The following is a 12500-nucleotide window of genomic DNA, read 5'->3' as shown; positions in this document are numbered from 1 at the left end:
CACTATAAAATAATTTATACAATACACAAGGGGAAGAAAACTCAGTGTTCAACATAATAAATTTATTACACGAAATGTAGAAGATACGTTCTAACTAAGGCTATATTCAATACTCACTTTAAAGTTCAAGTTCAATTTTCTCCATTGAAGGTTTTCAAGTTTATTGCTGCAATACTAAAGTAGCCTGAGAAATGATATTGCTGCTTGTCTCTAATCCAGTTTCAAACATGATTTAAGATCAATGCCACACCTTCTTTTTTGTAATACACAATGTTCACCTGTAAGTTGGCTCCTTTAGATTCTTACAGTTCTTCCTTTCAGCATTAACTTTTAAATGAATATAGTTTTTCTATTACCGTTAACCTATTTTTATGTACATACATTAATGTAAACTGTAAGATTTTCTCTAAGACAGCATGATTGGCTTTTCCCTTTTTCTCTCACTCTCTTTCTTTCTCACACACGCACACAAGCACAAACTCACCAATTAACAGAAAGAACTTTCACTTACCAAACTGCAATTCAAAGCCCTTCCATTACTGTCCACCTTAGGAGCTGCAACTGGCTGCCAGAACACACCCTTATCAAATGTTATCTTTGTAACGATACGTCGAGTTCCTACACGACCTGGAGTAAGATGACTGGCAATGTATACCCCTCTGAGTCCTTTAACCTTGTGCAGGTCAACAAATCTGTCATGTATGTATTCCCTGGTACAAATTCAAGCAAGGAAAATAAATAATCTTAGCAATACTGATTGACAAGTAATCATGATCTTCTCACAATTCAACTACTTGTGATGTACAATGTAGATCCCATCATTTTGCCTGCACACTGCTGGACACTGCGGGTCTCCATTACCTTAAGTGATGGCATTGAATTTAGTTGTGGTTTTTGGTGACTGGAAATGTGTATTTCAACTGCTAAAACCCAAAATAGTACTCTACATGTAATTACTTTAACACAGCTGCACACCCCACTTTATGGATGGCAAATCTCGCCTTAACCAATTGACCCCTGGGAGTGAGACTTACTTTTTCTAACACCAGTCGATTTTACTCGTCAACTGTGGGTGTCCTAGCTAGGGCATGTGAGGTGTCAATGGGTTAAGTAATCTCCGTCGCAAGTGACTGTGTATAAATTAAATGTGATTACTGGATTGCTATTCTACTTTAGCAGGGCTGAGAACTCCAAGTGCAAACTGTTATACAACTTACAATAACGAGGGTTTGTACACTTTTTGTGCCCTAAATTGCTTGACTTTTCCAGCACTTTCCAGGGTCATATAAGACAAAATCCATGACCTACGAAACCCCGAAATGTATATGGCCCAAAATATCAAATGGCGTGCTCAAGAAAACAGCATGCAAATATTCCAAAGACAATAATTTTACTGTCTTAGTTCTGGGTAGATCTAATTTATTTGGATTTTCATGACTTGTTTCTATTTTCCAAGACCTGGGTTTTACAATAATTATTGGAAATTCACGACTTTCCAGGATTTCAATGACCTGTACAAACCCTGAATCGTGCTCCTTATGTCACATACACTGTTGCAGAGATTTAAATAAAAGTTAATTTCAAGTCAGCGGCTGGTTTGAGTAGAGTAACTGACAGACAGCTATCGTAGTCAAAATAAATTATGATCCTAGGTTTGAAAGAATCAATAAATTTAAGAACAAAAGTAGCCAATTTCTCTACGTGAAGTAGCCGAAGCCTTTCATCGGTTGTCAGTACTTATTGAAACCACTTCATTACAAGCTAAGTAGTGTCAAAGGTTATTTGCAGTATGCCTAAGAGATATGTGTCCCCACGGCAATGATGGTCATTGATGGATGGGAGACACGTCGTATCGAGTCACGCTAGGTGATGGCAATCACATTTCAACAACATAAGACAGATTTTTATTAAATTAGTACTAATACAGGAGCACGATGCAATGAACACTTTCAGAGAGGGCTCACAATCAGAACTAATATGACTTCTCTTTCCACATTAAAAAATTACCCACCCCTTCGTGAAAGAACATTTTTGTTTTACACACAGTTATAAGATGAAACAAATTAGGACTTCAAGAATCCAATAGGGTAATACCCGGAACTTTGGCCCCTAACCTTAGAGACCAGATTGTGGGTTCTGTAGGTTACCACAGAGATTATAGTACAAAATTGTGAGATTGGTTGCCAATGAGTAAAAGGTTATGATAATGCCACCTCTATCACAAAAAAACGTTTTATCCTGTGATGAAAGTCTGACGATTTGAAATTGTGACAGGCAGGCAGCACAAAGACTTCTACAGAGTTGTTTGATGCTCTGCTTTATCGTAAGTAAACCAGTGAGCAGGAAAGGTTAAGGAATGCTGTACGAGATCTTTGAGCAAGTGTAAACTTTAAGGAGATTTAATAGAGTTGTGGAAGGTTAAATTACCTCAGCCATGGCACTGAAGTGCTCTGTGAAAAATAGAGCACTCTTTCCATCGACAAGTTGTACTTTATTCCAGTTGTGTCTGAAATGTACAGGTGAGCTGTTCTTGCACTGCGAGCAACAGCCAGGAAAACTTGATTTTCTGAGGCATCAGCGACAAAGAAATCCTGGTTTGTATGGAATAGCCATGAACACATGTATGTTATAAGTGGGCAGACATGTAGCATAATTATATTCAAATTATTAAAAAGTAAGTATCAATGAACATGTTTTATTCATAGATGTCATAGTTTCTTGAGTAAACAAACAGAGGGTGTGCAAAATTGTGATTTTGTGGCGTTTTCTCTAATTGTCACTCTGGCCCTTCGCCCTTGAAGACAGTCCTGCTTGATGTACCGAAACATCTACACCATTTTTTCCCACCAGTTTGCATTTAATTCTTGATTTTAAAAATTATTGTTTTCTTTTTAATAAGTCCCTCATCAAGAGATTTGTGCTATGGTGCTACAAGTGATACAAGAATCTATGCTTACCCTTGTTGGACTTGCAGTTGGAATCTGAGCTGTCTGGAATGAAGAACGGTTTACGGACACCTTCAACGTCAAAGAAACGGATCCTGATTGCTGAGAAAAATAATAATAAAAAACAAAGGAACGACATTGTTAATATTATTTTTGTAAACGAAATTACATCTCTTCATAAATAAAGAGGAGCCCTCTGGACTAGCCCAAGGTATCTCCCTTAAAAAGGAGTCTGCATCATGAAGAGGTAAAGAAATATCATTAATTTTAACAGATTACATTTCTAAGACATCATTTTAAAACATAAAATATGTGCAAAGCAATTTGGAAGCAGGGAAGAGTCATTCCATATGAGAATGCAAAAAAAAGGAACTTTTTAAAATGAATATCTCTGAAATTGTATTTCATCAAACTTTTCAAAACGTGTATGCCAAGTGGAATTTTAGCCCCCCCCTCCAACATCCTTGGCCTCATGAAGAACTGAAAACTGATGGGCCAAAGTTGGTCCAGTAGAATAACACAGATATAAAAGTAGGTCTGCAGTGTTGTTTCTCTACCCTGTAATAATTCAGAGTTTTGTATAATGTTTGATGATTTTAACTCGTTAATAACCCTTATAGGCATAATGTAATATCCGCAACGAAAAGTCGGTTCTTTTTCATTGCACATTGCATTCATGATTTGGCTCTGCTGGCTATTCTACTGTTAATGCTCATTTAGTTTGTTAAGACCACCATTTCAGCATTTATTATTATCTTTTAATTAACGTATTTCAGTTTTAAGAAAAATATCGTGAAATAACTGTTATGTCTGTAATGTTATGTCCGTAACAATTACTAAGTAAAAGACAGGCAGGAGTCAGTCCTGATTTGTACCAACACAAAATCTTGAAGCAAGAAAATGAACTTCTGTGATCCAATTTTGGTGAACTAGGGTTAATATCTTTAGGTTGTTTAAAAAAACAAAGCAAATTAAATGTCAGATTACTATGGTAACAACTTTAATGGGGGAAAAACACAAAGGTTATTCACAATGCTTAACTAGTGTCATAACGTTTGAAGAGGGGAAAAAGGATAATTAACTTTGACTTCTTAATCTGAAGCTGTGAACGTAATCTGAAAAATAATGTGATTTACATTTCAAGTTCAAAAGTTTAAAATGAAGGCAAACAATAAAATGTTCCATCTGTCAAGAAATGACTGAAAGTTCTGTTGTACAAGTCTGCCACCAGGGGCTTCACGATTTATTGTTTTTGGATTTTTGTTGCTTTTTAATTTTTGTTGCACAAGCTACACCGTTTTCTCTGGAAAACCTCTGCGTCCTTAGGCAGTATTTTTCTTTTCTTAATAGAATTGTGGATGCAAGTTTAATAAGAACAGCATTTCTCTTTCTTGGGATTTTTGATAAATGTTTTTAAACTTTATTTACAGGTTTCCCTAAGGCCTGGGGTGTTTAATAGGCTTTTGAAGCATCTTCAGTGGGATGAGGGTTTACTGATTTCTCTTTTCGTAAAAAATGAAAAACAACGTTGAGTTTGCAAGACTTCGATCTTCGAGTTTGCAAGACTTCGACTTCGATCGATCATCGGTCATCTTCAGTTGCAAGTGTCCGTTACAGTGCGAATTTCAATTTATGTCAAAGTTGCAATTTGAACTTACGTATATACGTTGCCCTTAGCATTTACTGTTAAACGTTAGAACGATTTTATGTGCAAACAATCTAATCATGTGCGCGCAAACAGTTTATCAAAAAAAAAAAAAAACTAAAATACTTAATGGCAGGAAATTACAACAACAACTTGACAACAACAACAAAACCTACTAAAATTAAAACATCGATGTATCTAAAAAGATAGAGTTAACTCCGCATGTTTTAGCTGCCTATTTAGACTGGGATTTTCCCAGCGGATGTGAGCAGCCTCTTTGAGCAACAACTGGAAACGATTAGGTGCCAATCGTTTCCACTTGTTGCTCAAAGATCGATCGAAGCATGTCTTGCAAACTCAAAGTTGTTGCCCATTTTTTTACGAATACAAGTTTGTCTGCTTTTCTCCAGACCATATCTCTTTTTCTTTTTTTCCTGTATTGTCTGACTCTCTTTCTGTTAAGCATCTTTTGCCTTGCAACTTCACTTGGGCTGTGGACACTTTTCTTTCTTCCTGCCTTCTTTCTCTCGTAATTTGTCCCTTACTTTATAAACATTAGTTTTTTTTTCTTCATTTGCCTACAGTCTTTCTCTGTATGCTCTAACTCTTTCTGCTCCTGCTTTTAGAACCTTCTTAGACTCATTAACCATGATTGGTCTTAGCTGCCAACAACAATACTCTCAGAGCATCAAGAAATGTCATAAGTAAACTAGCTAGTTGGTCAGCAGTTTCTCTGAAAAATGCTTATTGAGCATGCTATGAAATAGAGTTTCCGGAAACTGACCAAGTATAAAAGTGTCGATTTGGAATGATTTTGAAGCAAAATAGAAAAATAAAGGCATTTTATGTTGAAAGCTATAAATTCAATTCACAGAATGTAATGTCCGTAACATTACATTTTCACCAATAACTAATAAACAAATGAAAAAGATTGCAATAAACAACTGCATTACAACATTACAATACTCTGTTTTGAAAACAAGTACTCAAAGCATTGGACTTTTCTTGATTCACAGCAATTAACACTTAAGTTATTATTATTTTTTTTATTCAAGGGAGTGGTTGTTCTAGCTGCAATGTACGTAACGGCACTTTAAATAAGTAGATAGCTGTCTAGGAATGTGCTATCCATTTTCTTTCCTATAAACTTTAAGGGGGTTTCTATGGTGCATTTGTACCCTAATAAAATATAGCAAACACATAATTGCACTTTGAAAAGCAAAAAGAAAATGGTCTGAAGTGGCGTCTGGATGTAATGTCAGCAACGGTGGAATGACATGGAAGTACATTTCTTACGGTTGGAACAGCCCAAGATCTTGAAAGCACTGGAACACTTGTAAAAACTTGGTTTCGTCTAGTTTTGAGAAGGCAAAGAACTCAATTCTAGTGTTCAGAATTTGGTATAAAGGAGTCTGCTGTCCACTGCAGAGAGGTCTCCGCCTCTCTTCTACAGAGTTATAAAAACCTTTGGGAAATCAAGTTAGGTCATTACCAGCCATCTCCATCGATCTTAAAGAGGTGTCTGCTAAGAGAAAGTGGACTACAGTAAAATGGATCTGGAAGTCGTCAGCCGGTTATGTAGGCCATAATCAAAACAGCGATCAGTGTCAAAGAGATTAGTGTTCAAGGCAAGCAGAGGTCTCAAGGCCTCTTTGGAGAAACAGTTTCCAGGGTTGGTTGCTGGTTTAGTTAGAGTACCCGACTGATGTTATTGTCAAAATAAGTTTTAATCGCAGGTTTCAAAGAATTGGTCTTTTAATTACTTTAATATAAGGAAAAAGTAGCAGACGTCTCTGAGTGAAGTAGCAGACTGGTCTTTCCTTGTTTAAATGTAAAACTTAAGATGTCCATGAAATTAAAAAAAACACAATTAATGCCTAATTGAAAGGATTTCAAGTATCTTTTTTTTTTCTTTTCAAAGATATTTGAGTATTTGTGTTATGCAAATTTTGCAAATTGATGTTTCCACTGGAGGAAGGGTGACAAAATCAAGAAAATGTAACCGCGATATAATTCAAACTTGGCATAAGTAATGACCCTTAAGAAAGGTGGAAGACTTTGGGGAGTATGACATAACCATGGCAACACTTATGGCTCTAGTTCCTTTTGGTTGTAAATGATTTCTTTTGAAATCAGGCACGAGAGACAATCCTGCTCAAAACATTCATTCAGCCCATGTCGCCGTATGTGTCCTCATCAACTCATTGGATGATTCCAGAAAAATCCTTCCCCTCCCCTTTCCCCCCGACGGATGGGCAGGTTTTTTATCCCCCTCCCCTCCTACCCGGATTTCTGAAAGCATTAGACCACCCTCCTCCTGGATTTCCAAGGCAAAATACCCCCCTCCCCCTCCCCCCCAACCTGGATTTAAAAACTAATAATAAGCCATAAATTCTAATTAACAGATTCAACAGAATACAGTATACATATACTTTAAGTAAATATGAATAAGAAATAGTATGAACGCGAATGTATTTCGCGATTTATGGGCACGAGTGATGTTTTGAAAGTTTGAGAACTTTCAAAATATCACGAGTGACCATAAATCTAGGCTCGATTACCAGCCGCTGTTCGAGAACCGGAGCCAGCGCTCCTCCTCGAAGACATTGCTGGACGCGTGAGGTGAGCCATTGTTGATCTACACCAATCAGAGACTCGCCTGTCAAAATTGAGCAGGCATAAATTATACTTTTTAGAGGAAATGTTCAAGTTGTACTCTCCCTTGGCTACGCAGCCGTTCTTTTTGTTGTCGCGTAGGAGACTATTCAAGTTGTGGCTGCGAAGGTATTGCCTGTGATCGAGCTCTACAGTGCCTTTAAGGTGGGAAACATCCAAGATTTCAACAACGGAAATTGTTCGAGAAGCTGGAGACTGCTATTGTGTCGTTTTCTACCGTCTGAGTTTGGAAACTTCATTAATTTTTCAGTTGGCGCCAAGGGAAAATTACGGCCTTGAAATCCTTTGTTATTGCAATTTCTCCTCAGATTTCGTTAACGTGAGAGTAGACAAAAGTTTTTTTACAAATTGGCTGCCAATCAGGGTGTGTGAATTTGATTGACAGTCACGCCTCCTTCCAAAGTTCGCGCAGTTGTAAGTTGAACACCATTGCATGGGTTGTTGAGTTGACGTATTTGCACGTAATTGTCAAATGTGAAAATTTGTTGCGTGGCCACGGTAAGGCGCGTTGCACTGTAAATATCAATTGAAATTACTGCGGAAATCGAGCCACCATTAATGAAAATGCACGAGCAAGTTCAAACGAGCTTTTTTTTTAAATTATGTACTCAACAAAATCACTCCATTGCCTTGTTTCCATAGCAACTTTCGTATTGCACTCTATTTAACAAATTGATGTCAGTTTTTAATGCATCTGCCCTGTTATGCGCCGATCAAATCGAAACTTCAACACCCCCCCCCCCCCCCTCCGGCAAACCGCAAACCCCGGGCATTTGACTGTCTTCTTTGCCCGGGCAGTGTGGAAGTTGACCTTTGCCTGCGTGGGGTGGGGAAAATTGAACCGGAAGTGTAAGGTTTCAAATGATTTTGTTTTTGGGCGCCGAAGTCGCTAACAGCTATAAAACACGCGTGTGAACGAGATGGAAGAGTTTAAAGGAAGAGATGTAACATTTGCGAGCGATTGGCTTACAAAAAAGGTCTTCAAGAGGGCTTTGTTAAAGACAGCAGAGGCCGACGACCATTGTTCTTTAGTAGAGCATGACAGACAAATCCGACGATAGGGTAGGGTATTTGAACACCATTTTGGTCCAATGGGGCGGGAACTTGAACGATCCAATCTTCAAAAGTTCAAATGCCCAGGCTTTGCCCGAGGGGGGGCGGGGTATGTTGAAGTTTCGAGTTGATCCATGAATTTCGTCATAACATTGTCAAAGTAGCTATCCGCAGACTACTTTGACAATGTTATGACGAAATTCATTGTCAATAACAGGACAGAAGCATGAAAAACTGACCATTACAATAACAAAAAGGCAGAGGGGTCAAAATTAAGTCAAAACACGAGAAGAAAGCGAGACAAAAATGCGAGAAACTTCAATCTGACGAGAGCAATATCGCGTCATTATCGCGTAAATTATAAATTTATGTGTCTGTCCGCTTATTCACAATAAAAATTAGCGAATGAGCGCGCGCGAATTTTGCAGTCATTGTAAAAAACCTATTTAGCCATTCGTCATTGACCAATCAGAAACGAAATATTTTGTTGAGCATATAATAAACTAAATTAAAGCAATAAAAGAGTATAACAGATCAACTTTCGCTTGTATAAGCTTAAATCTTATCTTTTTTTGGAACTAAAGACACTCTGCATTAGCGACTGGGGATTGAAATCTGAAATCAGAGAAGCTAAACATGTTATCTTCCAATAATAACAAAAAAATCGTACAGTGTGAAAAGAAAATCTGCCCTTTTTTTTGTCAAAACCTGAGACACTGATATACGAGGGCCGTGATTGTCAACTTCTCCAAACCGGCACAAAGTTACACTCAGTGGCGCGCAGGGGTCTGGGTACGACAAAACAAATAGTGTTAGGCGTTCCAGATCTCGTAATAAGCTTTGTGATGGCGGCTGTCTTAAGGTTTGTCCTTTCGTCACACGTTTTCTGCGTATTTTCTGCGAGTATGAAAGAACCCGTTGAGATAACATTAAGTACATCAGGTAAGAATATGTAAACAGAAAGATTTTAGAGCTAGAGTGTTACAGGTCTAAAAGTTCGAGGAAATGACCTGCGAATAAGATTTGTTTAGGTTCAAACCCCCGCCTGCTTGAATTTCCATAGCCTTTTACCCCCATCCCCCTTCCTCAATAACTTCCATCAAATTCATTGATGGCGCTGACTTCTTGAAAAACCCATTGAGTGTGAAGGATGCCTGGTTAAGACAAAAAGTGGGAACACCAGTTCCGCACAAACTTGATGTGGGTGCAGAACTGATGCCATGGCAACTGCACAATTGGTGTCACTTTGTGCAGTGACTGACATCAAGAGAAAATAAAGGGGGAAGAGAGCAGAGGTTTCAATAGTAGGTGACTACCGGCAACTGACCACCAGGTACTTTGGTCCATGCCGCCGCCTACTTCGCACAAGCATCTGAAAGTTTTGCTGTGTAGGTGTTTTTCCGCCGTTCTCTATCACAAAATAAAGTCGCTTTACTTGATTTACTTAAGTCCGACTTATGGTGTTTCCTCTCAAGAAAAAAAAAGTCTACATATGGAAACAAATTCCGCGTTGAAACGTAAAGAAAATCGCGTACATAAGTTAGCCGCTCTATGGCCAGCGAGCAGGCCCTCCGAGGGACTGGGGTTGGGGGTAGAACGCGGGCCTGCCCGCACGGTTTTGAATTTTGAATGCCGCGTCCAAATTTTGGACGCAAAATACTGATTGGCTGAAATTAAATCACTTAGTGACGTCACCATTGACAAGCTCCAATAACAAGAAAGACACTTCGCTTCGAGAGATAAGGTGGTCAGAAATGCGTTTGAGAAAATCGTAGAATGTTGCAATTTTTCCGTAACTTTACATAATTAAAGGTCGATCAACGCGATGCAATGGCTTCCCTTCTGGAAGGAAAGGAAGTTCTATCTCTGTGACCCACAGGATTCGGGAAAAGTTTTTTTTTTCCACCTTCTTTTCGTAGCGGCCAAAGTACAACGAGGGTGACTTCATGTCACCGTGGTAGTTTCCCGTCCTCCACAAAGCATCATCGCTGATCACATTTGGATAAAAACGTGGGCCTTTCGGCTGCCTCGCTATATGATTTAACGTTAGAGGAACTCTACACAATTTTAGCAAGTATTTGGTTAAGTCGAAAAGGCGGCTCCACTTGCTCGATCTCATGGTAACTCCGCAATAATCCAATGCACTTGAAAACAAAATATTCCAATTTAAAATGCATATCTATAATCACAAGTACTCGATAAGAATTTGAAGTAAAATGCTGTACGTATTAGAATATCTGTCTAGAATATCAAGTGTGATGTAGTAGTTGTAATAATATCTGTATTTCATTAAAATAAATTTTAAAAAAAGATAACTCCGCTTCGCTTTACCGAAATTTGGCAGCAGTTGTGGTCGACGAGTCTCACACAGTGGAGATGAGGTCAGGAAAAAGGCATTTCTCTATTAAACGAAACACATTTTCTGTGGAAAGGGACTTCGACGAATTAACGTACAGAATAATCAGCTAAGCTTTACAGCATCTGCAGTAGTTGTTAGGATTTTCTGGAGAAGGTTTCCTTCCTTTACAGTATTTGGGAGTTTCTGCCTCGAGCGATTTGATATACACAACGCATGGCTTGCTGTTTTTCAATGTTTACTTCGGATGAGCTCTGATTGGCTAATTTTTGACAGATCTCTCAACGTGCCATCAGGAGGTGGCATTCAAAATTCAGAAGGACGCGTGCAGGCTCTCCTTCTCTCCCACTGCTGAGAGAGTGCCTGCTTGCAGGCTAGCCGCTCTACGACTTTTTCATATCTGGGAAGATATCGTTGGCGTCACCTATTGTCGTTAATGTGCCAAACAGAGCCTCATTGGCTGTCGAAACAAAGGTTCTTTTGTTTCCGTGGTGGGCAAATTTGAATAACACGTGATCACAAAGCACATGTTTCGATGTTTTGTTGTGATGGCTGAGAGACAGGGCGTTCTGAACAATGATTTTTTCGCCATTATCCCAAAAAAATTAAAGGGTGAGTTGTATAGAATTAAACTTTACAACTTACTTATTTGCCCGACTGACGTAAACGAAGCCAGCGACTTGCATTTTTAAGGAATCCTTGAACTGGCAAAGGCCATCTTTATTGCTTTTTGGGGAGAAATTTCATGTCCACCAAATAGTTTGGGTATAAAATAAACTTTTTAAGGGTTAGTGGTCAACTTACATAAGATATACCGTATGATGTATTTAAATACTAGAAGCACTATGTTAAAAATGACTGTAATTTTAGTATTTTATTGGCTAATTTCGCTTGCCTTTTAGAGGGAAATACATTTTGGAAAACGCATTTCCAAGCAGGTAGATTTCAGCCCCCCACCCCCTTCCCTTAGAGGGTGTCACGCCTTGGACGCTCGATTCTACAGCCGCCTACTTTACTTTCCCAGCCACCTACTTCAAAACGCACTGAAAGCACTGATTACTGATGCCAAGTTTGAAGAGAACCACTTTAATATTTCTGAAGATGTGCTATATTTTGTTATTTGTTTTCCGTTTGGAAACACTAGCTGATGGCGTCATCAGTTTTTACCCAAAAACCTTACTATCGCTGGAACAATACGAAATATTTCAAAAAGTCTTTTAAATAAGGTTCTTTTTTTTTTAATTTCATAGGCACTTAAAAGAAACTTCTTGCTACTCTTTTTGACAAAGATTCATTTGTATGATAGGAGGGACAAGTGCATTCTCAACTTTAATGGCTGCCTGCAGGCTCTTTTAGGTGGCCAAAGTAAGCTTCCTTTTTTATATTACCATTGATATTAGGGACCTTAAGCAAAGACGACGACGGCTACGAGAACGTTGTCCAAAAATATTATTTCCCGTTATTGTCATAATTTTGCGATTACTCCAAGTCGATCGGCTTGGAAAGTGTGACTACACATTCCAAGAATAGAATTGATGGCAACGGTGTGGATATTTAGAGAGAAAATTGAAAATTTATTGTCAGGTGGTCAGGTCCTCCACATGACCTCAAATTTGATCATTTCACGTCGTTGTGAAGACGAGAACGGCAAAGAAATGTATCAAAATGTAAAAGGCACGTGCACGCGCAGGGCGTGCAGAACTATTGTTTTTGCTATTTAAAATCTATTGTCATGTGACGTTCTCGTTGCCGCCGTCGTCGTCCTTGCTTAAGGTCCCTATTTGCAACTGTACAACGACCAAGAATAAAATAAAATATTTAAATT

At 38.5% G+C, this 12500-nt stretch overlaps 1 protein-coding gene across 1 annotated transcript in view; it reads right to left on the bottom strand.

The window, feature by feature from the left end:
* The window catches only part of LOC138030851 (sortilin-related receptor-like), a 75782-nt gene that overhangs the window by 35538 nt on the left and 27744 nt on the right, over positions 1-12500 (bottom strand). The window contains exons 7-9 of the mRNA XM_068878716.1: positions 2958-3047; positions 2428-2591; positions 512-710 (exon numbers count right to left, since the gene is read on the bottom strand). Of these exons, the coding sequence (XP_068734817.1) occupies positions 512-710; positions 2428-2591; positions 2958-3047 (453 nt within the window). The remainder of the gene's footprint in view (positions 1-511; positions 711-2427; positions 2592-2957; positions 3048-12500) is intronic.

Source organism: Montipora capricornis, chromosome 13 (assembly GCF_036669925.1).
Source record: "Montipora capricornis isolate CH-2021 chromosome 13, ASM3666992v2, whole genome shotgun sequence".
NCBI lineage: Eukaryota > Metazoa > Cnidaria > Anthozoa > Scleractinia > Acroporidae > Montipora > Montipora capricornis.
The sequence above is the reverse complement of the archived record's forward strand: the minus strand, read 5'-3'. Positions and strand labels throughout refer to the sequence as shown.